The 25,590-nt window shown below is 44.5% G+C and overlaps 1 protein-coding gene and 1 long non-coding RNA gene across 2 annotated transcripts in view; both read right to left on the bottom strand.

The window, feature by feature from the left end:
• Positions 1 to 25,590, bottom strand: part of PTPRN2 (protein tyrosine phosphatase receptor type N2) — a 645,372-nt gene that overhangs the window by 102,065 nt on the left and 517,717 nt on the right. The window contains exon 13 of the mRNA XM_032679900.1: positions 4,629 to 4,841. Coding sequence (XP_032535791.1) covers positions 4,629 to 4,841 — 213 coding nt within the window. The remainder of the gene's footprint in view (positions 1 to 4,628; positions 4,842 to 25,590) is intronic.
• On the bottom strand, positions 8,782 to 12,071 carry LOC116782865. The gene is made up of 2 exons (XR_004355385.1): positions 11,987 to 12,071; positions 8,782 to 11,412 (listed from the first exon to the last, which is right to left on the bottom strand). It is a non-coding gene; the product is annotated as an uncharacterized LOC116782865 (long non-coding RNA).

Raw genomic sequence — 25,590 nt, 5'->3', positions numbered from 1 at the left:
ACCATGCATGATGGCTAAGTAGGGGGTTTGTTTCCAGTGGATTCTTTCAGTTGGAGACTTTTAAAATATTTGCAGCAAAATATTTATTGTAATTGTCATAAATACTGTGTTATTAACATCTCTAATAAAAAATACCAGCAGGATTAAATCTGTAAAAGCACAGAAAAGTTCTCAGGGGCTTTGAATCCAGCAGGATCATGTAATTAATAAGATTGTATTTGACAAAGGAATATATAATTTATATATAATACAATACATGCAATAATGTAGAATTTAACATATAATTTACAATTATATGCCTGCCAAATCAAGTTATTAGGACAAGTTTTTAAAACAGCTGATGATGTAATCCATCTGCACTGACAGTGCATGGCTCACGTAACCTTGAATACTTCAGGTAGTTTAAGAAGGAACTTTATTGTAAACTGTTTGGTCTTTTCCTCCTCTCTTTTTAAAGGAAGTTCTTTTGGCTGAGATGGAGGAAAATTAAAAAGAACACTAAATATTAACATAAAATATTAAAAGGCAAGCTTGCTGAAGCCAGCTTCAGAGCATTTCAACTTTTGCCTTTAAATTCCATGCTGAGCATTATCAGTGATGCAGAAGAGCATACTCACAGGAAAGTTCTGCAGCGAAAAAGTATAAAATATGCTGATGATTTAACATCTCGCACACCCCAGTGTTCCCCACATAGGGGTCAAAAGCCAGGGTTCAGCTGGACTCACAAATACATCACCCTGAATCAAACAGAGCATCCCTAAGTAGTAGCAGTCACTAGCACACACTCATTACATTAATAAATTGCTTGCTAATGGGAGCAGTGACAAGTAAGATGTGCACTTAGCGGCCCTGTTTGCCGCCCGCTCCCGATGCCTGAATGCCCGTCTTTCTCTGGGTTATGTTCTAAAGTCTTCAAAGTGCATGAAGAAAATCTGCTCAGTGTTGTGAAATAAATCAAAGAGTGTCTGCTGAAAATTCCTAAAACGCTTCTGCCCTAATCTCCTGGACCAGAGAGCCGGCTTGCAGAATGCTAAACTTGCTTTTCAAAGAAGATCAAAGCAACACCAGCAACAATTAAAAACAGGGGTGCAGGTGGGCGCATGCGCAGGGGCTCTGCGGAGGCTCTAAGAACCTCTTTTTAGTCATCCCTGAATGCTAACGCTGACTTATCTAATCATTACACGTGTGGTTTGAAAGGACAGGAGACGTGTTTATAAAGCACACAAAAATTGTCCGCCTTTATGTACAAAATGTGTTTTATGCACATGCAACATTTTATGAGATACACTATTTCCATTAATTTTGAAAAGCTCCTCAGCTTCTGCCTAATTAAACTAGCCTGTAATTTTGTTGTTTAGTGATTCAAAGATAAATGAAGTTGCAATTATGTATCTGTCCTTCCTCCTGTTAGTCTTTCAATAGGGTCTCCCAGACCCTACCTTAACACTTTGAGGGCCAGCTGCTTGCCTTACCCAGCACCTGAAGAACGAGGTATCAAGAGGTATTGGGCCTTTTGACAGCTTATCAAAGGCACTGCAGTGATTTTATTTCGCTGCTTCAACTTCTACACGGTATTGGCTGCCCTGCCTAAGACAGGTTGTTCCTACATGCATTTACACAAGAAATACTTGTGTTAGTAGCTAAGTGTAAGGACTGCTCGTGCTACCAGGTGAGCGCCTGAGGGAGGGTGAGGTTGCATGACAGGTGCTATGACTCCAGTATGGGGGAAGACTTAGCAGCCAACCTGCTGTTTCCCTGGAAATACGGTTTGTCTGTTTTCCCCTTCTCAAGCTGGCATTTCACGGCACAAACCAGAAAGGAAAAAGAAAACAACCCCAAGCAACCATCTATGGGAAAAAACTCTTCGAAGTTCACAGGGTGAGTAAGGAAGGAGTAAAACCCTGAATGAACTCTCCTGGCTGAACTGGGTTAGGATGAAAAATGCTTCTGCTAAATGCTGAAAATTTAGGTCAGTCTTGTTTATGTGAAGATATAAACCACTGACATTTTGAGAAGCATGTGAATCGAAGTGATATTTCAGTGTTCTCTCTGAATCACATTGGGCCACCAGGCCCTTCTATACCAAACAATTTCTCCCCCTTCAAATTAAAAAAAATAACTCTGAATTGTCACGTCAGCTATAGGCAGCAACACATTGGAGTACCGTGCTTTTAAGCCTAGTGGCAGCAGCCCCTGAAATATTTCCTATTTTTAAAATACACCAAATTAACCAAGTAGCTACTTGGGAAACCAAACAGAACCAAGTAGGTACAATTTTGAAAGATATCTGCTTTTTTCCCCCTCATATTAATACGGGTTACATTACTCCCCTACAAGCATCAAAGAAGATGAAGAAAAAGACAGTGGATGCTTTTCTGAGACCTAATTGATGTTATCCAAAACATGCATCACACCACATATCCATTACATTTAACACAGCTCAACATAAGGCGATTCTGACAAGGCGAATAGGGCACAATCCTATTTCTCTTCAAATCCATGTGAATGGTTTATTATATACAGATCCAGGCTCAGTGATTTATTTTGATAAAATGCTACTTAGCAGCATCAAAACTGGCTATACCAGGGCTTCCTACTGCTGCCATTGAAACATATGGCAAAATTCCCATTTACTTCCATGGGAGGAGAGCAAAGCCCTTAGAAACCTTTGTATTTAAGGAAAAACACTTTTCCTCCCACCCATGACTACAGTTCCCCTGAAAAACCAATGGAAATGTTTAAGAAGTCAGGTGGTTAGGACTGGGCCCAGAGGTCAGGAACAAAGAATATTAATACAGTCTTGCTATTGAAAAACTGAGCAGCATCCTCAAAGCATTGTTATTGTTTTCAAACAGAAAACGTCACTCTCAGATCTAAATATAAAGATTTAAAAATACATATAAATCTGTGAAAAAAATGAACCACATATTTCATTTAGTGTCTGGATTACAGATTCTTATTAAACAAACCAGAGCTCATTATAAAATCAATATCAACCACTACACTCCCAGGAGAAATGGCAAAAAAGGTCACTCCAAGAAATTCAAACAATTTTCCTGCTGGAAGGGCACGATTTTAATTACAGATACTATTAATTAGAGCTGTCAGTAGGAAGATTGTCCTGTTAATTATCACAAATTCAGTTTCAAGTGTGGTTTTGGAACCTGGAGGGCTTTTTAAAAAAAATTAAGAATTCTTGTATTCACATTTGACAGAAGAAAAAGACTACCTATCGCTTCTGCGCTTTAAATAAGCCAACAGCAAGTTCCCTATTAAAACCAAACAAAAATATTTATGGCCACAGTCTCATTGGCCAACAAAACTGATAAACTGCTGTTTTGTTCACACTTTATCCCAGAGAACACTCCATTTTTTTCTGCTGGAAATGCTCTTGCTCTATCTTTGGAAGGCATTAAATTCAAAGACGTAAAGTAATTTAATGTATTTCTTTTAAAGTAAACATTTCATTTAAACTGAAAAGCAAAACCACTGCTGAAGATACTAATTGTTAGAGGAACATTCATATTTGTTATTCTGTACTAAATTCATCCTAGACCCAGCCTGTGGAGATATACTTAATACATTATATCTTTAACAGATAGACCCAAACTTTTTGAGGAAATATGAGTTTATTCCCATATGACTCTCAGCTGCCAATTTGAATCTACCTCAACCTCCGGGTACAGAAAGGCCAGAATGCCTGATCCTAAGCAGAACAAGAAAGTAAAATAAAACTTGACAGAAAAGTGCCATTAGCGGGGCCCTATGGGTGCACAGCAGACATGAATACTACAGGAACAATGTTTACACATTCTCAGATTCTTTTTCCTGGTCACACTCCAAATATTTTCGGATAGCAGACCAGGACTGGGTGGTATATGACCACAACACACACATTACTACACCAACAGCAAATCAAGAAATAAGGGCCATGATCTAAAACAAACTTCAGGAAGATACAGTGTGTCTCTCCACCCAATACTTTTGAAACTGAAAGAGAAAGCTTGAAATCTCTGATTTATTTCAGGAAAGCTGAGTGCAGTCCTCCAGTATTACTGGGTACACATCTGCTATCATTGTTCTCCCAGAACCAGTCCTGGTTTACCTCCCCATCTATCAGCATTAGATTTCATTTTATCTGAATAATGGCAGAAGGTGGCAACAGATCGGGTCAAAGGCTCTTCTCATATCAGACCCTGAAGAAGTCGATTACTCAAAAAGAGAGACATCTTCAGATAACCGTGCAATCCATTCCTCATAAATGTTAAAGATTTTTCGTTATTAATAGTGGCAGGGGTGACAGATTATGGATGTTAATGTTATTTTTCTGAGAATTTCAATGGCAAGGGCTTCTTTTTTCTCCTTTTTTCTTTTTTTTTTTTTTCCTTTTAATGTTTCTAATTAGGTACGAATTTACAGCAACTATCAGAATAGCCAAGATTAATACCCAGCAGTAAAAACCTACTACAGCGGATCCGCGGGACTATGAATGGAGCGGCGGGGGGGGGGACAGGGGGCAGAATCAGAAACAAATCCACCTCCGCGACTCCCAACACGAGAGGGAACCCCCCCGGGGCTCTGCCGGGCACCGGGGGAGCAGGGCCGGAGGAGGAGAGCTCGGTCCTTACCTGGTAAGCAGCGGGTGCGTCGGAGCCGGCGTCAGCCCCCAGGGCCGAGAGCTTCTCCTTCAGGCGGTGGTGTGCGCGGTGGCGGAGGCAGTAGGCGACCCCCGACGCCGCCAGGACCCCGGCGATGCAGGCGAGGGAGAGGAGGGTGAGGAGGAGGAATTTGGCGGACTCTGCCTCTTCCCCGCGCTGCGCCAGCGGCGGGACGTTGCTTTTCTGCAGGGGAGGAGAGAAGAGGCAGCGCCTGAGTTGCGCGGTCGCGGAGCAGCGCGGAGGGGGGATCCCCGTCGCGGGGGGGGGGGGACACCCGGCAGCGCTAACTTTCGTCCGAGGAGGGAGGCAAACGGAAGGGCAGGGACAGGACCGCTGCCATGCCCCGCTCCTTCCCCTCCCCTCCGCCGGCTCCCGCTTAACTACCGAGAGACAGGCGGAGGTGCTGGATGCGCGCAAGCACCGCTGCGCGCCCCGCGGCTCCGCGCCTCCCCCCGCACCGCACCGAGAGCCAAGGGCTGCGAGGGGAGCAGCAAGGGAAAATCCGGTATTGGTTTTTTTTTTTTTTTTTTTTGCCTTAGCGAAAAATAAAACACAGAATGACAGGAGAAAAAAAAAAGAGAGCGAGAAAAGTAGGTGGCGATCCTCCCTTTTGTCTGCTGTAGAGGGAAACGGTTAAAAAGAAAGCCCGTAAGTTCCAAACTCCTCCAGATTACTATTATTTTTGCAGCATGGGAGAGAATCCTTCTAGTGCATTTCACTTGTCTCCATGTGCTAAAAAGTTGTACAATAATTTCCCCTCATTAGCTTCATTATAAGCTATATTAGCAACAATTAAAAACGCAACATGAAAATGAAAAGACCAGGCGCGCAAATTGCAGCAAGACTCATTTGGCCTGCATTCCCCCTTTCACAATTACCAGGGAAATGAATTGAAAAGCACGCCCCCGCCTCAGTCCTGGTTGCTACAAGATGAGAACAATTAGCAAACTCCTTTCCACCACCTAATTTCGCGTGGTAACAAAATGGATTTTTCTCCATGAATGCCTAGCCGGCCTATTCATTATCTCTCCTCTATTAGTAATTTTCTGCTCCGTATTCAGCTAGCCAGCTCTTAATTTCCTCCTGTCTTGCAGTGTACACAGTGGCTCTTATGTCAGGCCCGGTCCATTTTTATCTTGTAATCATAAAGGCCACCAAAGCAATTATCGCTGGTCTTGACTGTAAAAGCTTGTCATTAATTAGCCTCCTTGCCTTCAGTGCTGCGGATTAGCCGGGGCTGAGGATGAGTTAATGGAAATGCAGGTCCAGTCAGACTCCCGGGTTTTCTTGCCTGGATGCGCCGCGCGGAGGAGGAGGATGAGGATGGCCGGGTCCGTGCGCCCCGGCGGGGCGGCGGGGGGCGGGCGCGGGTGTCTCCGCGGCCACCGGCCCATGTGCCGCCCGCCGCCGCCTCCGCGCCCGCGCAGCCACCGCCGCGCCCGCTGCCTCCCCTCCCCTGCACGGCAGCCGGCCCCTCCTCCAAATCCCAACAGCCAGCAGGAGGAGGGGGCTGCACCCCCCCCCCCCCACAGCTCTAGAGCCGCCTCCCCGCGACCCTTCCCCCGCGGCCCCAGCCGGGCACCTGCCCCGGCTGCACCGGGGGGAGCGCGGCCTCGGCCTGCACCGCCCCCGCGCTGGGCGGGGGAAGGGGGGCTCGCGAAGGAGACCTGCGAGGGGCAGCACCGACGGCAGCCGCCGCGGTCTCGGTGCTCCCGCCGCCTCGGCCCCGGGGAGGGGGTAAAGGGCTGCTGCGCTCTGCCATTAGCATCTCCCTGAAAGGCCCCGTCCCCTCGGGGCCAGGGGTCGCAATCTGCATCTCAATAGGTGGCTCCTGCCGGAGGGCCGGCGCCCCCTCCCCGAGCGCTGCGCCCTGGGATGTTAATCCGCCTCGCCGCGGTGTTTTGGCCTCCCATCAGCCAGGCAGGGACATCCCCTTTATCCCCCGGGCTCCCCCGCAAGCCGACCCCTGCTCATCGGGCGACTCGGGCCGCCTCGGACCCCGGATGAGCGCAGAGGCACCCTCGGGAAGGAGGAGGCTGGCAGGCACTGCTCCTGAGCCTCTGCTTTCTCAACCACTGTTTAAACGATTTTCCTTCTCCGGATGCCGTGTGACAGAACCGCACAAACACCTGGGGAAAGGGATATGCGAGAGAAACGACGACAATTATGGGAGCAAAGTGCTGTCAAATGGCCCGAGTAAACGCGGGAAACAGAAAGAGCCTGCCGCCCCTTCTCCCTCTGAAGTTACAGTGATTATTTAGATGTTGCTTCTTACTTCGCTAGAGCCGGGACTGCCGTCCCCGGGGCTGGCTGCCCGTGACAAAAGAAGTGCTCGTCAAGCCCCCCAGCACGTCCCTAGCACTCGGGAGCCTGAAACACGGGGAAGAGTTAGAAACCTTCCGTGGGGCTTTCCGCATTGCTTACACCTCGATAAGCGCTTGCCCTGGGGGAGTCAGTGTAGCCGAGTCCCTAGTGACGGGCTTCGGGAAGGCGAGGGCTCTACACGTCTAAAGGGAGAGGCGCCCGCGCCTGCCCCGACCCTCCGTGCCCTGGAAAAGGATGGAGGCCCCGCGGACGGAGGGCAGGGAAGAAGGGGCACGGCCGTTTCCCACCGCTCCCCCCATGCCCAGCGGCACCGGCCACGCCGGAGCAGCTAAAAGGGAAGGGAGAAAGGCTCTGCCGCGGGACCGCCGGCCCTTCTCCCGCTCCTTGCTCCGTCCCGCCTCACGGGGAACACCTCGGGAGCCGCTGCCGTCGGGGCATGGAAGATTCCGCTCTCCCCTCCCTGCCTCTCGGGGCGGTGGGAGGCTGGTGTTTCGGGCCACCGCGGGCAGCCCCCACGCCGCCCCTGGGAGACACCGTGGCCCCGGCGGCTGATGCCCCTTCGGCTGAGCCGCCCCGCAGGGAGCGCCGGCTGAGGCCGACGGCAAAGTCCCATCGCCCGTCTGCGGCTCCAGCTCCGAGCCGCGCACCGGAGGCGTCACCGGGCCCCGGGCTGGGGATGCCCGGAGCCTCAGAAGGCCGTGGGGCCCGGTCCTCCCCGGCGCATCCCATCCGGAGACTTTCAGGAAACAGCCCCCACTGCCCCCAGTGCAGTTGGAGAAACCCGCTACCCTTTCATCCTGCTGGATGCCTGACCAAACACCACATTATGAAACGGATAAAAATTAATCTGACGTGTTAGTTACCACCTCCCACCATCCCCCTCCCATCCCCCCCCCCCCCATCCCCGCCCCGTTCCCTCTAGCCAGGAGCACAGATTTCCCCACCTTGCCTAACCCCCTGATTCTTCCCTGCAATAAGGCCCCAGACTGAAACGGAGCCCAGGGTTAATTAGAGGCGTCCTGTCAGCCTTGACTTGAAATTGAAAGAAAAGTGTTTAAATATTTATGAATTTGACATTTACAGTCGGATGTCTTTTAAAGCAGAACACCTCTCCCTGTGCTGGTTGGGGCTGCCATGGTGCGTGTGCCATGGTGCGTGTGCCTGGGGTGGAAGGGGAACAATAGCTGTTGCATAACAAGAAAAACAAATTACCTCCCCACCCAAGGCTTAACAAATAAATAGACCACATAAATTACACGCAATTAAATATTAAACTCAGCTACATGCAACTACGCATTTTTTAAACTTAATATAACAGAATATATTGACATTCCTCTGAATGATTTTCTCCTTCGAAAATTATGGAGTATCATAGGGTTCCAGGGAAGAAAAAGCAACTAATTACTAAATGAATGGCTTAGAAAGTGACTCTGAATGAAGAAGCTTTGGAGGTGTTCACTCAGCCTTTACTTGCTTTGAAACAGCCCGACCTCAGCTTTAATACTAGAAGGCGAAGAACAACATTGCACCTAACACACTCGATAGTGTTTACTTGAATACACTGCTTCTGTGAGGGTCTGTGGGTTTTCTAAGAGGGAAGAAGAAATGCCTAGGGTCTGATCTCATGTAGGCTTTCCCGGTCCCTCGACAGAACACATTTTATATACACCCAAAAGTGAGTCATTAACTAGAGCAGCCATAACACCGGAGTCACAAATCACTGCTCTAATCAAAGAGCAGCATCCCGTTCCACGGTGTCATCCCATGATGCAGCAGAACAGTCGACATTTCAAACGAATTTCAGGCAAATGTCAGTAAATATTTAATGTACGCTTTCATGTAAATAAGTTCTCACACCTCTGTTGGAAGTGTGGGAGGAAGTCTTTGTAAGAGCAGAGAGGAGCTCCCCATGCAGTGATGTGGAAGCTCACCTTTCAGATGCCTCAGCAGAATTACACTTCATTATTTACTTTAGGACACAGGGCATGATTCTGATCCTTGCAAAACTCTAACTGAAGCTGAGGTTTTGTTTTGCTTCATAAATTTAAAAAGATATTCCTGAATTAAAACTCAGTTTGTCAGCTACTGCTCCTCATCACTCTTACAGTTTACAAAGGAAAAATCACTATAGTTCATTTTAAAACAACTCGACATTATAATTTTTTGCAATTTTTGCATGCTCTGATTTTTACGTTTATATTACATAGTTTTTCTTCTGAGCAATAATAAAAAATGCAGATTTCTTAGTAAACACGGGCAAAAAGAGGAACTTCAGAATATGATTTGTTTCAAAATATTAGAACGTTAAGAAACTCAAGAGGTGCTATTTTTAATTTGGAATTCACTATAGAATCTAATAAATGAGAGAAGTGAGGCGGAAATAATCATGTATTAATTCTGTGCATTACAAAATCTTTTCAGAAGCTATTATCAGAGCAAGAGGCATTGTGGTTTGGATTCAGGGTGGGAGAAATCCTTTGTGCAACTGAAAGCTATTGTTCCTCTGTGCAGATGAAATTGTACTTGCAAATATGCCATTCAAGGAGGCAAAAAAGTACCTAGGCAGAAGAAAAGAATTCTACAAGAAAATCTTAATTTATTCTTAAAAATAAACTTCCTTAAAATAAGTTTTAGTTCATTGTTTGTTTGTTTGTTTTCTAAAGAAGATCCTGTGTTAATAGTCACGGTCACTGACATTAAAACAAAACATAAAGGATATGCATATTAATTTCTTAATATAGAAAGCATGATGAAAGGGATGTGTGTGGGTGTGTGTGGAAATAGATATATATATATATGTGTGTGTTCATCTATATATATACACACACATCAGTATATGTCTGCTCATTTATATAAATCTAAACTTAAATTCACTTCTAGTAATTTCCCTCTTACAGAGGTTATCTGAGACATAGATTGAGATATATTCTGATTATTAACTTTTGATAGGTTACTAGAAAACCAGAGAAACACTTCACATCAGGAGGAGCCTGGCTACCCTAACCTGTCCAGAGGAAAACTACAGAGAAGGTATTTTACCTTTGATAAAGTAAGAAAGCAAACAGAAGGGAAAGTGGAGTCTCCCTCAGTTTTGGTTCCTCTGTCTCCTCCCCTACCTTGTGCTCCCAGTCAGGTTAGGCTGGGGCAGCAGGGCCTGGGGATGTTCATCTTTCGTACATATAACATTCCTTGTGTTCAGCACTGTACTCCCAAGCTCTTTGGTCCAGGCTACTTCTTGGTGTTTTAAGGTACTGTCTTTAGAGTTAGTAAGAGATTTCTGGGGCTGCTCTTCTCTGCCTCCCTCTTTGCACACCCTCCTTCTCTCCATGGAAAGCTCGCCTGATGCCAGGATCACTTTCAGCAAATGTCAGTTCATCACCTGAAATGAGGTCAATTTAATGCTTTTACTCGGGAGGATGAAATCGGATGGGAAGGTACTTTCTGATTCTTTTAGGGGTCGGAAAGATTAGACAAATCGACAAACACAAAAGGCAGATGGATTTCTGGGAACTGCAGCTTATTCAAATCACTGAGAAAGGTCACTGCAAGAGCCACAGATCTATTCATCTGTAGGGGTACAATGATCTTTCCGCAACCTTCAACACCACAAAGCACTCTGGAGCGTCTCTATACCTTTTAGTAGGATTAATACCATGAACAATGACTGAATACAATCAAGAATTCAGTGAGTTCAAAGATCCCTTGATCAATGGTAGATATTTTCTTCTGGTTTCCTAAAGGCAAACAGAAGTGAAGTTTCTGGTTAGAGTTACATGAAAATATAGCTATTATCCTGAATCCCTCTACAGGGTGATGCTGAAATGCCAAAATGTCCAAGTGCCCCGAAGAAGTTTGTGGCATTGAAGGAGTAAGGTTGTGAAAGAGGAAATTCAATGAGCTTCAAGATTTTCCTGAGGATCTGGGCATTTTTTTAAGTCAGCGATTAGTTAAAGCACAAAAGTTAAAGCACAAAATTAGCACAAAAGCCTACAGCATCACTGAGACACTGTAGGAATAATACACGACTCAGGAAACCGGACAGCCACATCCATGCTTGAGGAGGAGGTAGGTGAGCCGGAGATGGAGGAGCGCGGCCCATCCTGCCCGGAGCTGCACAGTGCACTCTGGGGTGGCAGCAAGAAGAGCAGGGCGCGGAGACACCATGGTGAAGAAACTTCAATTCCCGTCTCTAAGGTCTCGGGACCAGTAAGGGGAGAGCAGCAGAGTGGGAGCACCAGGAAGCAGGTTTCCTCCGCAGCCCAGGCTTTGTTAGCCAGAGTGAAACCGAGAAACAGAGGGACTCGGCAGGTCTAAGTCAGTGTCAGAGCCCGAGCCAAGAGGACCGTCAGCGACAGCCGAGCTTAATCAAATATCTTCAGTAAGCAAGAGAAACACGAGCCGCAGCGCCAGCGCTGATCTAATGCTGATGCTGAAGGCACATAATTTAGGGATTAGATAAGGCGCCCTTACAGCCGAGTGCCAGCAAGCGAGCCGGCTCTCGGTAACGCTGGCGAGCGCCGGCGGACCCGCCAGCGGAGCAGCCGCCCCGTCTCGCAGGGAGCCGGGCCGGGCTTCGGGGCCGTCCCCGCCCGGGGATTGGGTTCCGCGGCCGCCTGCGCGCCCCCGCCGCGGGGGCTGGTACTCGGGACCCGAGCCAGGAGCGGCCCGAGGGGCGCGGGCCGGGCCCGTCCTCGCCCCGCCGGGCCCGCTGCCCCTTCCGCCCCGCGCCTGTTCGACGGCCCCGCGTCCAGGAGCATCCCCGGGGCTCCCCTCGGCCGGAGGTTCCCGGGGCTTTGGCGACCGTGTGGAGGCGAAGCGGCCCCCGTTCCCGCCCCCCGCGCCGCTCCGCGGAGACCCGGCCCAGCCCCGACCGACGGGGCACGGCGGCAGCGGCTGCCCCCACACCGCCCGCCCCCACACCCCTCGCCGTCCACAGGGCGCTCCCGAGCCCCGGCCTCGAGAGACGCGGGCGCTCCCCCCTCCCCGTACCCCGCCGCATGTACCTGCTGCCTGCGTGCCGGGACGGGCCCCTCTCTGGGAGGGCTCGGCGCACCTCGGCGGGCTCCAGCAATCCTCCGGTGCCAAAACTTCCCCCTCTCCCACCCCCCTCCCCTCCTCAGCGCAGACAAAGGCGGCGGCCGGCACAGCCGCCCCTCGCAGCCCGCAGCCGCCTCCCTGAGCGGTGCGGCGGGGGCAGCGGGCGGCCCCGGGCGGCCCGGCGGTCCCCGCGGGGCGCGGGCGGAGGATGCCGGCGCGCCCCGCCGCTGCCCTCCTTATATCGGGCCGCTCTCAGCCCCTGCCGGCTGCCGCACATGGCCCATCCACCGGTTGCTATAGCGATGCCTCCCCTCCACATGTTGCTGGCAGCAATTGGCTAAGGAGGTCTGGGCTGTGCAGAAACCCTTCGCCGGAGTGCGGCGATGAATGGACACGGGCTGTGTCACTCATTTGGAAAAGCTGTTTGGGGTTTCTGTTATGGATGTGCGTTTTTTTTTTTCCTTTGGTTGATGTTTTTTTACGAGCACCCTCCCCCACCTTTTTCATTTTCTTTTTTTTTTTTTTTTTGGTGTCTCTCTCGCAAGATGGAAGTGGAGGGTAGAACAATGATGGAAAGCCAAAAATAAAATCAAACAAGGACAGCAAGGAAAACCTACACATCATTTGCATGACAATACGGCAGAGAAGCCTGCAACGCTTCTTCCTGAAAAGACTTCCCTCTGTTAAAAAATATCCCTATACTGCCAAGCAAAGGACATCCAAACTTTCTCCCCTCCCGTCCTCGTTCTACAAATAACACACGAAATTAGGAAGGAGGAGAGTGTGCTGCGACCCGCCCTGGGACAGTGGCGAAGTCCATTTCAATACATCGCGGGCACTGCTGAGAGCCGGTGCGGGCGAGCGGGGCCGTGTTGTGCCCGGCGCTGCACACCCCTAACTCCCAGTTGAAGCTGTGTTTCCGCGCAGGTGCCTGGGGCAGCACAGACCCTTAAAACGAAACGTACCCCGCAGTCTTCCCTATCTTCCCCAAATTCCCGCCTGCCGCCGTCAAACACCCTGTGGGGCGCTCCCCGAGCACCTGTCCACGGAGTGCCCCGGCCGCGGGAGTGGGACAAGAGCGAGCAGGGAGCGGCAGAAGGGGCTGCCGGGGGCGGGTGACAGGTCCCTTCAGATCCCCTCTCGGACGAAGCACCCTCCCGCTTCCCTCTTCCCATTGTTTCCCGTTGCCACTGCGCTTGGGGATGGCAGGCCTCTGTCCGTGGAGACGGGCAGTCCTTTCCTTTCCCCCTTCCCTATTTCCTTCCCCTTCCCTTTCTCCTCCCCAGCCGGTCCACCCCCACCACGCCGCCGCGGCCGCTGTGCCCCGGCCTCCCCCGGCGGGTCCCCCCGGACAGAGCTGTCCTGAGCCAGGGGAGCTGCACCCCCCCCTCCCCCCCCGCCTCCGAAGGTACCCTCCAGCCCCGCCCGCCCGTTCCTCAGCTGCGGCGCGGCCCCGGTGGCGGCAAGGACAGTGTGGAGGGGGCGGTGTGCGGGAGTGGGATAGGATGGGGTGGGATGGGATGGAATGGGATGGGACGGGATGCGATGGGATGGGATGGGATAGACAGGTCGGCCCGCCCCCTCCCAACACGCCCGCTGCCCCGGCAGCCGTCGGGGGCACCGGCACTGCCTCCTGCCCGGCCCTGGCCAGCTTTGCCTCCCAGCCGGAGCGGGTGGTCCGGGCTCCCCGCGGCTGTCCCAGAGATACTGCAGCAGCCCAGTGTAACAATTCCTTGTTCCCCTTTTCCCAGGACGGTATTCATCCTTCCAGCGCTCCTCGGCAGCCGCCACCTGGGTAAGGTACACACTCCTGTCCGGGGAGCCAAGGAAGGTCAAGGGCCGCCTTTGTCCCCAGAACAAGCCCCCGCCCCGCCCCAGAGGGACGCTTCACTTAAACCTGTAGGACAGCACCGAAATATCATCGCCATTCCCTGCACAGGGTCGCTCTCCCATGCTCAGAAAGCGCAGAGTGGTTGTGCCATGGGCTCACCCCCACTAACCTCACACTCGCACCCAGCCTTCCCATCCCAGGGCGAGGAAGATGCTCTTCACATCACCACCTTTTATGACAAGAAGGTTTCCAGGTAGAAGAGGTACTCCTCACTCTCCTACCTCCTGACTGGCTTCTGGTCATGGAAAATCCTTCACGTTCCCACAGATTAGCACAAACGTGGCTTCTCCAAACATTTCATCAGCCACGTTTGTAGTGCACGGTATCAGCATACTATTTGTCAGTCTGTCAGAGAGCACCCCTCTTCGTCTGAAATCCTCCTGCCCCCATAAGAGCCACAGCATACATAATTCGCTCACTAACCTGTATTACTTAAGTTGAAAGATAAATGAACCCGCCAAGAGATTTCATTAAAAGGACACGTGTGTTTGCATATTGATCCTTCTAATGAACTGTCTGAAGCTGATAAATACTTCCATTAGCTTTTTAGTTTGTATTTCTTATTTACAAATATATTCATTGCCATTTCCTGGGCAAATATTACATCTTTTCCAAGCTGTCAGGTGCTCAATGGGTTGAACTGGCCAAGTGTCAAAAGACAGCAAAATACTAGTTAAAATATGTATTTTTTAACAGTGAGATTTTGAGAAATTTACAGTGAAATTTAAAATACTTTTAATTTTCAAGTAATTTTCATTACTTTTATCATGTGTTAAATGTGACCTTTGTAGCTATGGCAAATATCTGTCAGGGTTATGTAACAGGGAGAAATTATTTAAACACAGATTGTTTAATGTGCTATTCATTACAGATGTTGGAGGTGTTGCCAGATAGAAGAAATAATTTTCAATAGTTTACTAACTTTAAATTTAGAAACTGTTTTTAAAGTACTCATAGCACTTTTACTCACAGTTCTTATTTGTGAATTGACTTACTGATACTTGATAAATTTTGATATGATTTAATTAATTTACAAACGGTAAAACAAAAGCCCCAGCATTTCATTATAGAATTTCTAGAAAGTTTCATGTCTTTTTCTTGGAAAAGAGTTGACATTGAAAGAATAAATGACTTTGAGACAGTTTCTTTGGGTTTGGCGCATCTAAAAATACCGGTATTTTGAAGATCTGCATTAACATTCATCCAAATTCAAGAGCTGTATTTGAACTATACCTAAACTCAAAATATTCCAAATCTTGCAATTTCAATGAGAATGATGCTGAAACATATTTTCAGTTTGCACAGAACAAAACTCTTGCCTGAAAACGAGCAATGTTTGTCAGGACTCCCTAAAAGTCTGTTCTTCATGACTAGGTGCTGAAACCACACTGATCTTTTTGCCTTGATTTCTGACTGCAGATCTGTCTGCACTTCTAAGTTGGGCCACTTCTTTCTCCAAATGCATGTACAATGTATGGTATGAAATAAATTTTAATTCTTTTAAAGCATGTATGATAGAGTAAAACACCATTTAATTTTATTTGGTTTTTTGTTTAAAAGTTATATCTAACATCCTTTGGAGGTTTGCTCCTTAAATACGGAAGCAAATATGTTGTAGAGGATTTTCCACAGACTTTCTGTCCACATGAATCTTAAAATCAAAGTGGAATTTCCTTCTCTCCTATGAAAAAACTGTCTTTTCTAAATATTAACTTCCTATTCCACATTTTTTGAAATTGCCTTAACTGTAGTAATACACGTAGAAAGAGGCAGAATCCCCATATCCTGAAAACATCACACCTTTCTTATAAATAAAACCAACACCTAGGACTATAACTTGAAGTAGACTTTCCAAGATTTTAACCACTAGACTTCATTGAGTTTTATGTCTTATCTTCTCATGTACATCTGTAAAGATCAACACTAGACACATTCTACTTCCAAGTAAATTTTAGAGCTCTTAGCTTTATTAAGAAAATTATTTCATTCTGGCTAAGATTTGAATCTAATTAATCTGTCTTGCAGTTTAAAAATGATAACTGAATTCAAGATGCATACTATTCTTCAGAGACAGCTTAAAATATTAATTAAGTAAAGAGAGCATTTTCCATTTATTTTAATTATATTAATACAGTTTCAATAAATAAAATAGTTCTGTGCTTCATCAAATCAAACAAACTTGGATGCAAATTTTTCTGTTGATTAGTTCTCTGTTCACATTGGCCTGTTTTGACTGTTTATTTTTAAATAGGAAAGAGATGCAGAAATGTTTGGGGTTCCCATTAGTGAAATGAGGTCCAACAGTCTGAAAAGGTCAGCTCAGCCTTCTAGGAGGCTGATGTAACCCTGTAAAAGTGGCACTCTGATAATGTATTGCTTATAAAGGTAATCAGTGAGATAAAACTGGATGCATTTATAGACATTTTTAAACAAATGAAGGTTTTACTTTATTACATTTTTCCAAGTAAATTCAAAAAAATCCTATTAGATCTCTCTGATCCACTTGCCTGTGATGCTTACTGATCCACAGACAAAATATTACAAGATAAGTGGATGAATTGCATTTTTAATATTCAATTTAATTAAAGCTGACATGTTCTAGATTTGCAGGTGCACCTCTTTCTTGAGATAAAGCACAGGACAAGACAGTGGCAGTTATGTCAAAAAATAAAAAGCGTCATTCTACCTAATTCAGTAATAATTCTATCATTCAAATATTTGAGCATCAGTGGAAGGAAAACTAAATATTGAAGACAAAGTTTCAAAATACCACAGGAGCCACGGCAGGTGTTTTGAAAGATGTCTTTTATACAGAACACGTGGGGTCTCTTTGTAACATAGGGTCCAATCCTGCCCACTGCATTCTAAGTAATTAAATATAAATCGACAGAACTAATCAGAATAGCAACTGCAACACAGTAGTAAATATTTTCAGAGTCAGACTTTATGTAAATTGGTATTTCACAATAAAATAATTGCAATATCGAAACTTTAATTCCACTGTGCTTACGTTCATATTCACGGAATATAGATAAAAATATTAATTTAAGTTTTAACATGACACTACTAGTGTTATTATGAAAGCCTGATTAAGGACCCTCTATAAAAATGCTAACTCCAAACCTGTTTAATGGTAAAACATTATGAGAAATGCATGATTTTACATTGTGATCTTGTTACAGCAGAATGTGGCTATCATCAAAATGCTGGACTTCTCTTACACATCAATACTGCACGTGCTTGCCAAGAATTCAGAGAACTGTTAGGTATCAGTTTTCTCTACTGTAACATCAGCAGATTAGTTTGTTAAAGTGCTATTTTAATATTGTAATTGGTTGTTTGTTTCTTCTTTCCTGAAATGAAAACAAACTAGTATAGTTTACATATGAAAAGGTATTTTCAGAATAGTAGCCAGTGCTGCAAATCTGTAGGAGACCTGAAATCAAGATGTGTTTTTCCTGCCTTTGACACAGATACTGCTCTTTCTATCTTATCTTCTAATACTGGTAGCCTCAGGACAAACATGGATTACGTTAGAAAATTGTCCTTCATTATATTGATTGAAATTCACTTCCAACCTACTTCAATCTGATGTTAGAACATTTTTATTAGCTTTAAATTGTTTTCATTATAAATTTAAAATAATAAAATGCTTTTATAAATAGTTTAAAGTTCTGAAGCAGATGGTTTGCAAAGTTCGTTTGTGCTTCTACAGTCCAAGTTTCTTTTTGCACCAACCTTCCATTTCTGACTGCAGAAAAAGACCAGCAATATATATATATATATATATACAGCAATGCCTTCTATGAAAACATATGGAGACAGCACTTAAACTGTTATACAAATTCTTAAGAAAAGTCAGAATTGTAGAGCACTGTCTGACCAACTGAAGTTCATGTACTAGTAGCACTCTATTTAAGATTTCTAGTTGCTGCTACCATTGCTTTAGTGTCCCTGATAAGGGTCTTGCTTTTATGTTGTGACACACAGAAACAGTGGAAGTCTGAGCAGCATTAGCAAAATCACCAGTAATACTGGTCCTGAAGCTGGGCCTTAACAGAGAATTTGACAAAGATGGCAGACACACAGAAAATTCTTCTTGTACTTTCACTGTATCTAATAAAGACACCACTCCCACTCCCACCCCAATTCCCTGTTTTAGAACGCAATTTACCAGGGTTTTCCTCTTTTTCTCCTCCTACTGAAGGAATGACAAAATGTCCCTTCATTGGAAGCAGGTCCTTGACCAGTAAAGCAAGTGGGCACTATGTAAGTGACATTTGTAATGTAACTAGAATCCTGAAAATATTAATACTTACCAAAAAGAGAAGGAAGACTCTGACACTTACAGGAAGGAGGATAGAGACTAGATAACTTTCAGAAAGTCCCTTTCTTTTCTGAGTCATACAAGCATTTGAGAACATTGAAAAATTTTGCTTTTTCTGGCTATAGAAACAGGAGAGTGACTGCATTGGTTTATGCAACCACAAGCAGCAAAACCTGGATAAATAATCATGTGTGATAGCATGCTAAAAGGAATGTATCACACATTCATTTTAAAAATACATGCTTTAAATTCATGTCTTCAGATTGTATTTGAAATCAGAAAGGTTGTTGAAAAAACACTTATCCTGTGTTTTCCGTGTAATGAGTCACATACACACACACCCAGGAGATTTTTCCAATTAAGTTCAAAACAGAGTTCCATAGATTTAAAATTCCATTTAAACCAGTAGGGCTTTAGAGTCACTGCTGTACTGACGCAGATATGTCAATTTACAGTAAATGTAGGTATGGTCCCTAAACTCTCACCTGTACTCAGGCACTGGGTGCTTGATGCAATTGTCACTGAAGTCTCATTTTTTTTAAATGGAAGAAGAAGAGCAGTGGTGGTGATTTATCTGAACAGAAGTTTTCACCTTTAACAGTGGTCTTACAAGTGACACTGAGAGCTGCATCCGCATGCCAATCACTGTAATCTCATAACTTTGTCAGAGTTTTGGAAGGGCAAAGAGTGGAGGGGTCATGCCAGAGCTTGATAAAACATGCACTGACAAACCTCTCATGCAAAACTAATTGCAGAAGGAAAGTCAAAGCTTCTGAAAAGATCTTCTGTTTATCACTTTTTTTTTGTGATTTGCTCAGTCTTTTGAAAGAAAGACCTTCTTGCCTCTTCCCTCCTTTTAATCACTCTGTGTATGGTAACTTTGTACAAAAAGTTTTCCAATAAATCTCCAAGATTTCTCTTAAATCAATATAAAATTTTAAATTGTCAGTAATACTAATGATGCAGGCCTTTCAAACACAGATCTCAGAAAAATGTAGGGCTTTCCCATCCAAAACTACACAAAGAATTTAGTTTTCCACAATGAATTAAATAGTCTCCAACATAGCTGCTGCTAAGTTTTGTGTGTTATGTTTCCTTGTGAATTCAAGGAAATGAATGAGAAACAGTACTTATGGAAAAACTTCCTTTGGAAGTCCTTCCAGCCTCCCTCTGGTCCTGGACTCAGAGCTCCTGAAGACACCGTGGAGATCTCAGGATGGATTTTTAATGTACCCAGGGAAGAGCTACAAGTTTAGTACCTGGATCAATTGTTTTGTGCATGAAAGTGTGACTGTCCCACAAGAACCTCAGAGGCCAGGAAATGTGTGCCACAATCAAAGCTTATATCCTTTCCTACTGCCTAGTCCTGCTTGTAGGAAAAAAGCACACCAGGGCCTGACTTCACAGGTAAAAGGAAACTATGCCTGAAAGTATTGCATTGTTTTAAAACATATAGGTACAGGAAGTTTTTAGAGTTATAACTATGATTAATAGAAACATTCTGCTGCTCAGCTCTTTGAGGAAGTCGAGAAAATGCTGTTGAGAAAGGGATGTGTGAAGGCATTCTTTAAAGTCTTCGTTTTTTCTATGTCATTGTCTTTAATTCGCTATTTTTAATAGTTTTGTTTCTTTAGCTAAGTAAAGCTTTGGGATTGGTTATCATGTCTTCTGCTTCACTAAGCCAAACATTTGACCTGGCACTCCTGGGGACTACTTTATTGTAACCCCACTATCTATGTTCCCTGATGCTTGGGTCTTTCATCCTGCTTCCTTGCTTCCAAAACCCCAAGTCAAGTCCATGAACACAGAAAGTTCCTTAGGCCCCCAGTTAAGGGTTTAAGTGAGGTGCAATCAGTCCCTTGGTCTCCTGAAATCGCTCAGCACAAATATAATTTCTTTTCTTTTACATTCAACATTTTAGTTACTCTACTGTTGATCACAATTAAAAATCAACTGAAAAAATATCATTCCTTTAGAAAAGTTACCATAGAAACAACACCAGAGAATTCCCTTTAAAAATGTCAAGATTTCCCTCACATTTAAATACAGACTCCCAGGCATTACTCATGCACCATTAAAAATTGCAACACATCCAGTGAGTCATTAGTATAAAAATATATCTATAAACATACACTCTTTCAGGATAAAGATGTTTTTGTCTCAATAAATGTATATCATGACATGACCAACTTTTGATTTTATCTTGTTCTCCCTTAGATCCCTAGAGAAAACTTGAACACTGTCACCTCCTGTTCAAACACCTGATTGAGGAAGGAGAGAACAAAAATGAAGCATGACAAAACACACAGAATGTGAGAAATGCCAGCAAAAGCTACTCAGAAAGGAAGAATAACTTTGAAAACATATTTACATGGTAGTAGACAAGATGAATGGAAAGAAAAATATATGAAATGAGACACAATGCAGACATTCTCCACACACAGAGAATTTTAATGTTACATCTTAAAGTAAGAAAATTTTAAATTGAGAAATTTCCTAATATAAACTAATCAAGGCTATGGTACTCTGCTATATCAGTTAATTTTCATTTCTTTGTACCAATTTGTAGCATGACATTAATCTCATGTACTATTCTACTCCATCCTCCTTCTGTGGCATAGGTAGAAAACTCTGACAGATTTTGGCAGAGTAGAAAAAGGTCCTTCTGCATTAGACACTTTGATCACATGGGAGTAGAAGAAAATATGCTGGAGTCAAAGTGGAAGGTTCTCTGTAAGTAATAATAATGTAAATTTAAAGAAAATTCAGAACTGGTCACAAAGAAAGCTGATAAATAGTTTATTCATAAACTCTTGCATATTTAGAGGAGATAATAATATAAAGGCATTGTGCCTTCCCTTTGCATTACTGGCTGTGCTGTAGATAAACAAGCATGGCTGAATGGAACCAGATTAATGATAATAATGACAGTTTTCTCATTTTCTTTGTCGCAGAGCCAAACTAAAAATGAGGAAAAACAACAAAATTGAACTATTTTTTTGTTCTTCAGGCTCTTATAAAAATGTTTCATTTCTTTTATTCTCTTAATGCAGGGAATCTTAGAAATTTGCCTCTGAATTTTTAGTGGTAGAAGTAATCCTATTTTTGCTTAGTCCTATCTCCTCATTTTTTTACTTTTTTTCCCCATTTTTCTCTCCCTTATTCAGAGAGAGAAAAAAACCCATCGAAAAAAAACAGAAGGAAAAGAGTAAATCCAGTTTAAAAAAAAGCACCAAGTAAAATTATTTTTCTTTCTTCCAAATTTAGATTTGTTAAAAATGCTGCAAACATTTTCCATATTAAAGAGAAATTTCAAATACCTTATTTTATCAGGGTTTTTTTATTTGTTTGTTTGTTTACACAGAATTACAACATGAGGAAGGTTGGAAGGGACCAATGGAGTTAGGCAGGTTATACTACAGCATATTACTCAGGGTTGTGTCCAGACAGCTTTTGAATATCTCCATAGAAGGAGACTCCACAACCTCTCTGGGCAATCTGTTCCAGCGCTCAGTCACCTGCACATTGAAGTCCTTCCTCATGTTCAGGTGGAACTTGCCACTATGCACTTATCAATATATATAATCACCACAGTCTGATAGTTAAAATATACGTTTAGGTTTTTTGCTGTCAGAATTGTGTTTTCTGTTCCCACTTCAACTGACATGGAAAAAGAGAATAAACCCAAGGAATGAACTGAGATTATGTGAAGGTGCAGAGCAGTGCAGGACCAGGACAGATGTATGTAGAAGACACCATCAGAGAAACATACTCTGGAAGTGATCCCACGTTTTAAATCAACTTAGAGATTTTGATTATAAATTTCCTGCCAATAAGAAGGATAAGCACTTGTAGTATTTTCATCCTAAAAACAGGAAGGGCAGTGCACAGTACAGATGTATTTGATGTATCTTTGATATCTTGCTTCTGGTTTAAATTATTACTACTTCTAAAATGAAAGGACAAGTTTTGGAAATATTTAGATACTGTTTATATTTAGACATTATTTTTCACCAGCACTGATCTCATAAGGAGTCATATTCTCACATTTACCCCAAATTGTACCCCAGCTACACTGTTAGCAGGCTTTGCTCAACAGGCATCTAGCAAGAGGCATTGCCAGCATGGACTGCAGAGAAAGTTTAGTTATGAAACACAAGCATATTGTGGCAAGTTTTCAGCTGGAAGTTGCTTTTAAATCTTTGGTAATTATGTTTCTATTCAGTGCCACAGAAGTAGTTTCACATAGCAATAGATCTGTTTGTTTCAAAACCGAGTTGTTCAACATTGTCTGGATCAGCAAAACACATTTATTGGTTTATAGACTCAGTGCCATAACATTCTGGGGTGCCCATGAGAGTTGGGCTTTGCATCTGGGTATCAAAGGTAGGTGATTAACGTGCTGAAGCTGCCCTGGCAGAGAGCTCCCCACTGACCACACATCTGAGCACGGGCTATTTCTGTGTAAAGTGAGAAATTTGTTAAAGGGAGGTGCTATTTTCTTCAGTAACCCTCCTCACCTTGTTTCTTCAGCAGGATTTATTTACTTTCTCTATTGTGAGAATTCCTCTGTGTTCACCTCATAATTCATCTGCCTTTAGATAGGAACAAATATGAAGTGGGACCAACACAAAGGCCGGAGGTTCAGCCCTGAAGCCCCTTCTGCATGGTCCCATAGTTTTGCCACACATGAGTAATACACCTCGCCCTAAAATCTTTGTGCCACTTCTCGGGTCCTTTCTCTGAAAGATGAGTCGCTGGAGCTGTAACAGTCTACACTGGGGAAGGTCTGTCCTAATCTATTTTTATTCACATGTATGAATCACACTTCCATGCACCACTGCTAGAAATAAAATAGTAGCCCACCTCAAAGCTTTAAATTACTTAGGGCTTAATTAAGAGTATGATAGAACAGATATTAAATTTAAGATGCAGTCAGTGGGTAAATTAATGTAGACACAAGCTCATGTATCTGCTGCATACCTCAATCTGGTAGTTTCATGCAGAACAAATTTCCTACTCCCTTTTTTTCCCAAGACATAACATAAAGTAGTGTAACAACCATGATTACCATTATATGATAATTAAACAATTTTGAAATTGCAGGGTTTGGCAACATGACTATCATATGTATGACAAAGAAAAACGGTATCTTTCTGCATCAGTTTATCTCATACATGAACAAGCATTGGATCTTGGCCCACTTGAGTTGCTTTGCGACACTGCAGTTTTCAATCAGCCTCAGGGCTGGGGTAGGTTGATCCTCAAGCATTCTCCTGCATCAAAGAGGCAGAAGAGTGGCTGTATATTGATTCCTCCCAGCCTCTATACAAAGACTACTCCTTCAGGATAGGAATACAACAGGAGTGCATTAAAACGAGAACATCAAACTTCTTTGTAGAGAGCCCCCTTCCACTTTTAATTAGGGTGATGCTGAGTGAGTGGTCCCTCAAAATGGGAAATGTTTCAGGAAGAAGACCAAAGCTCTCCTGTCTTACACATGTGAATCCTGCACACTTCACAAGTTTGAGCAATCATCTGCATGGAAACAAGAGATGGAATAAGGTTGCAAATGATTTCTCACCCCAGCCATTTGATCTGGCACTTTTTTCGATAGGACTCCTTGTTACAACTGGGCTCTTTTACAAGAAATTTCCTGGTTGCACTTGATTATTTGCAATAAATGCAGAGCTGGGCTAAAATACAGCATATTGTCCAGTTTCCTTGGTAGCACTTTGGTTCTGTCAAAGCGTTTACTCTGAAGCACAAGTTACTTCAGCTGATGGAACAGTAGAGGGGAGATGCTTAGGAACAAGCTCTGTCTCTTTGTCCTATCAGATAGTTTCTAATAGAATATCAGACCAGTTTCTAATTTCAATTTGCAGTCCCCATTCTGTCTCACTACTTACATTTTTGAAACAACCTCTCATACTACTTTAGATTGCTAAAGATATGCCTGAAGGATAATGAGCAGAAAACCAAACAAACAGATCATCAAGATCATAATTTATTTTTAAGCTGCTATCTTTCTGTGGGCTTCCTACAGAGCCCTGACTTTTGCTCTCTGTTGCTGTGCAGAACAGTTTAAGATGACTATGGATCTTAGACTATGTTACTTTACACCCAATTACAACACTAAATGAAGAGCTCCAAAAATTAGGCTTTAGTCGTGTTTGTCACTTTAGTCCACAGTGACATGTTCTAAGGAGGGGAAGAGTGTATTAACAATATACAGTTTTGATTGCAATTTGTTAACAAATTTATCAAAATGGATGTTAAGCAAAACAAGCTCTACATTTGGCCAGAGAGCTGGACCTCATTGTAATCAAGAGCTGGAGAACAAGAATGTTATAAATTGCTTTCCAGTGGCTAAGAAAGGGAATAAATTCAAAGTGCTTTTTATGGGAGAAGAAATCAGCCGACTGTACTACTTCACAGTTACAGTGTATGGTTTAGGGCTACAATTACAAATCATAATTTTCGAGGGTGAACTCCCTGTTTGGAGAAAACAGGCTGAGTAACTGCGTCCCTCAGGTGCATGCTCAGGACACGTGCCCGGACTGACAGCGTCTGTACATCAGATGCAGCGGCATCAGCAGGTCACTGCTAATTGCAGGGCTGCAAAGCGATGCTGCAGCTCCCCTCCTGCACGCTCAGAGCTGGGGGGCATTCCTTCCTTCCCGTTCCCTTATGGTGTTTTGTTAGGGGAGGGCTCCTTAGGTACTGGAGCTGTGCCTTTTTTCAGGAGTGAGAGAAAGTTGCTGGAGGCAGACGTGATGCTGCTCGGAGGGAGGGGAGTCACGACTTCCAGGAACTCGCACGCCCAAGATTAACGCGGTGCTGAACATGGGAGACAACAGGGCTGAAGGCAGAGTCTGCAGCCTCCAGCCCGCTCTCTCTCCCTGCACATCAAGGCACTTAGAGCAGAGAAGCAAAGGATCACCTCGGCGCCGTCCTCTGTGCCTCTAAAAGCTGCTCTCAGATCCTGAGCCGACTTTTTGTCACGTGCTAAGACTCGTGCACTGCAAAACTGTGCAAGGGTAGAGTGGGGAGAGCTTGTGCCTTAGGACATCTATAAGTTCTCACACATAGAACTGGCTGTACAGGAGCGCCAGAGCCAATCACCACCTCCTTCAGGAACATCGCATGACCTCACAGGGCCAACTGGCCAGCCAGGCTCACTTGCAGAGAGACCAGAAGTGGATGACACAACTAATCACAGCTGGTGGAGTTATAAAAGTTGATATTTTCTTATAGCTGCACAGATTCAGAGTGGGTGCTGTGCTCTCGACTGCTGCAGACAAGCTTTTCCAAAGCACAACCTGTGCTGGGCAAAGCCCAGGTCCTGGAGC

Source organism: Chiroxiphia lanceolata, chromosome 1, assembly GCF_009829145.1.
Source record: "Chiroxiphia lanceolata isolate bChiLan1 chromosome 1, bChiLan1.pri, whole genome shotgun sequence".
In the NCBI taxonomy this organism is placed as follows: Eukaryota; Metazoa; Chordata; class Aves; order Passeriformes; family Pipridae; genus Chiroxiphia; species Chiroxiphia lanceolata.
Note: the sequence above shows the minus strand (reverse complement) of the source record. Positions and strands in the feature narration are given on the sequence as shown.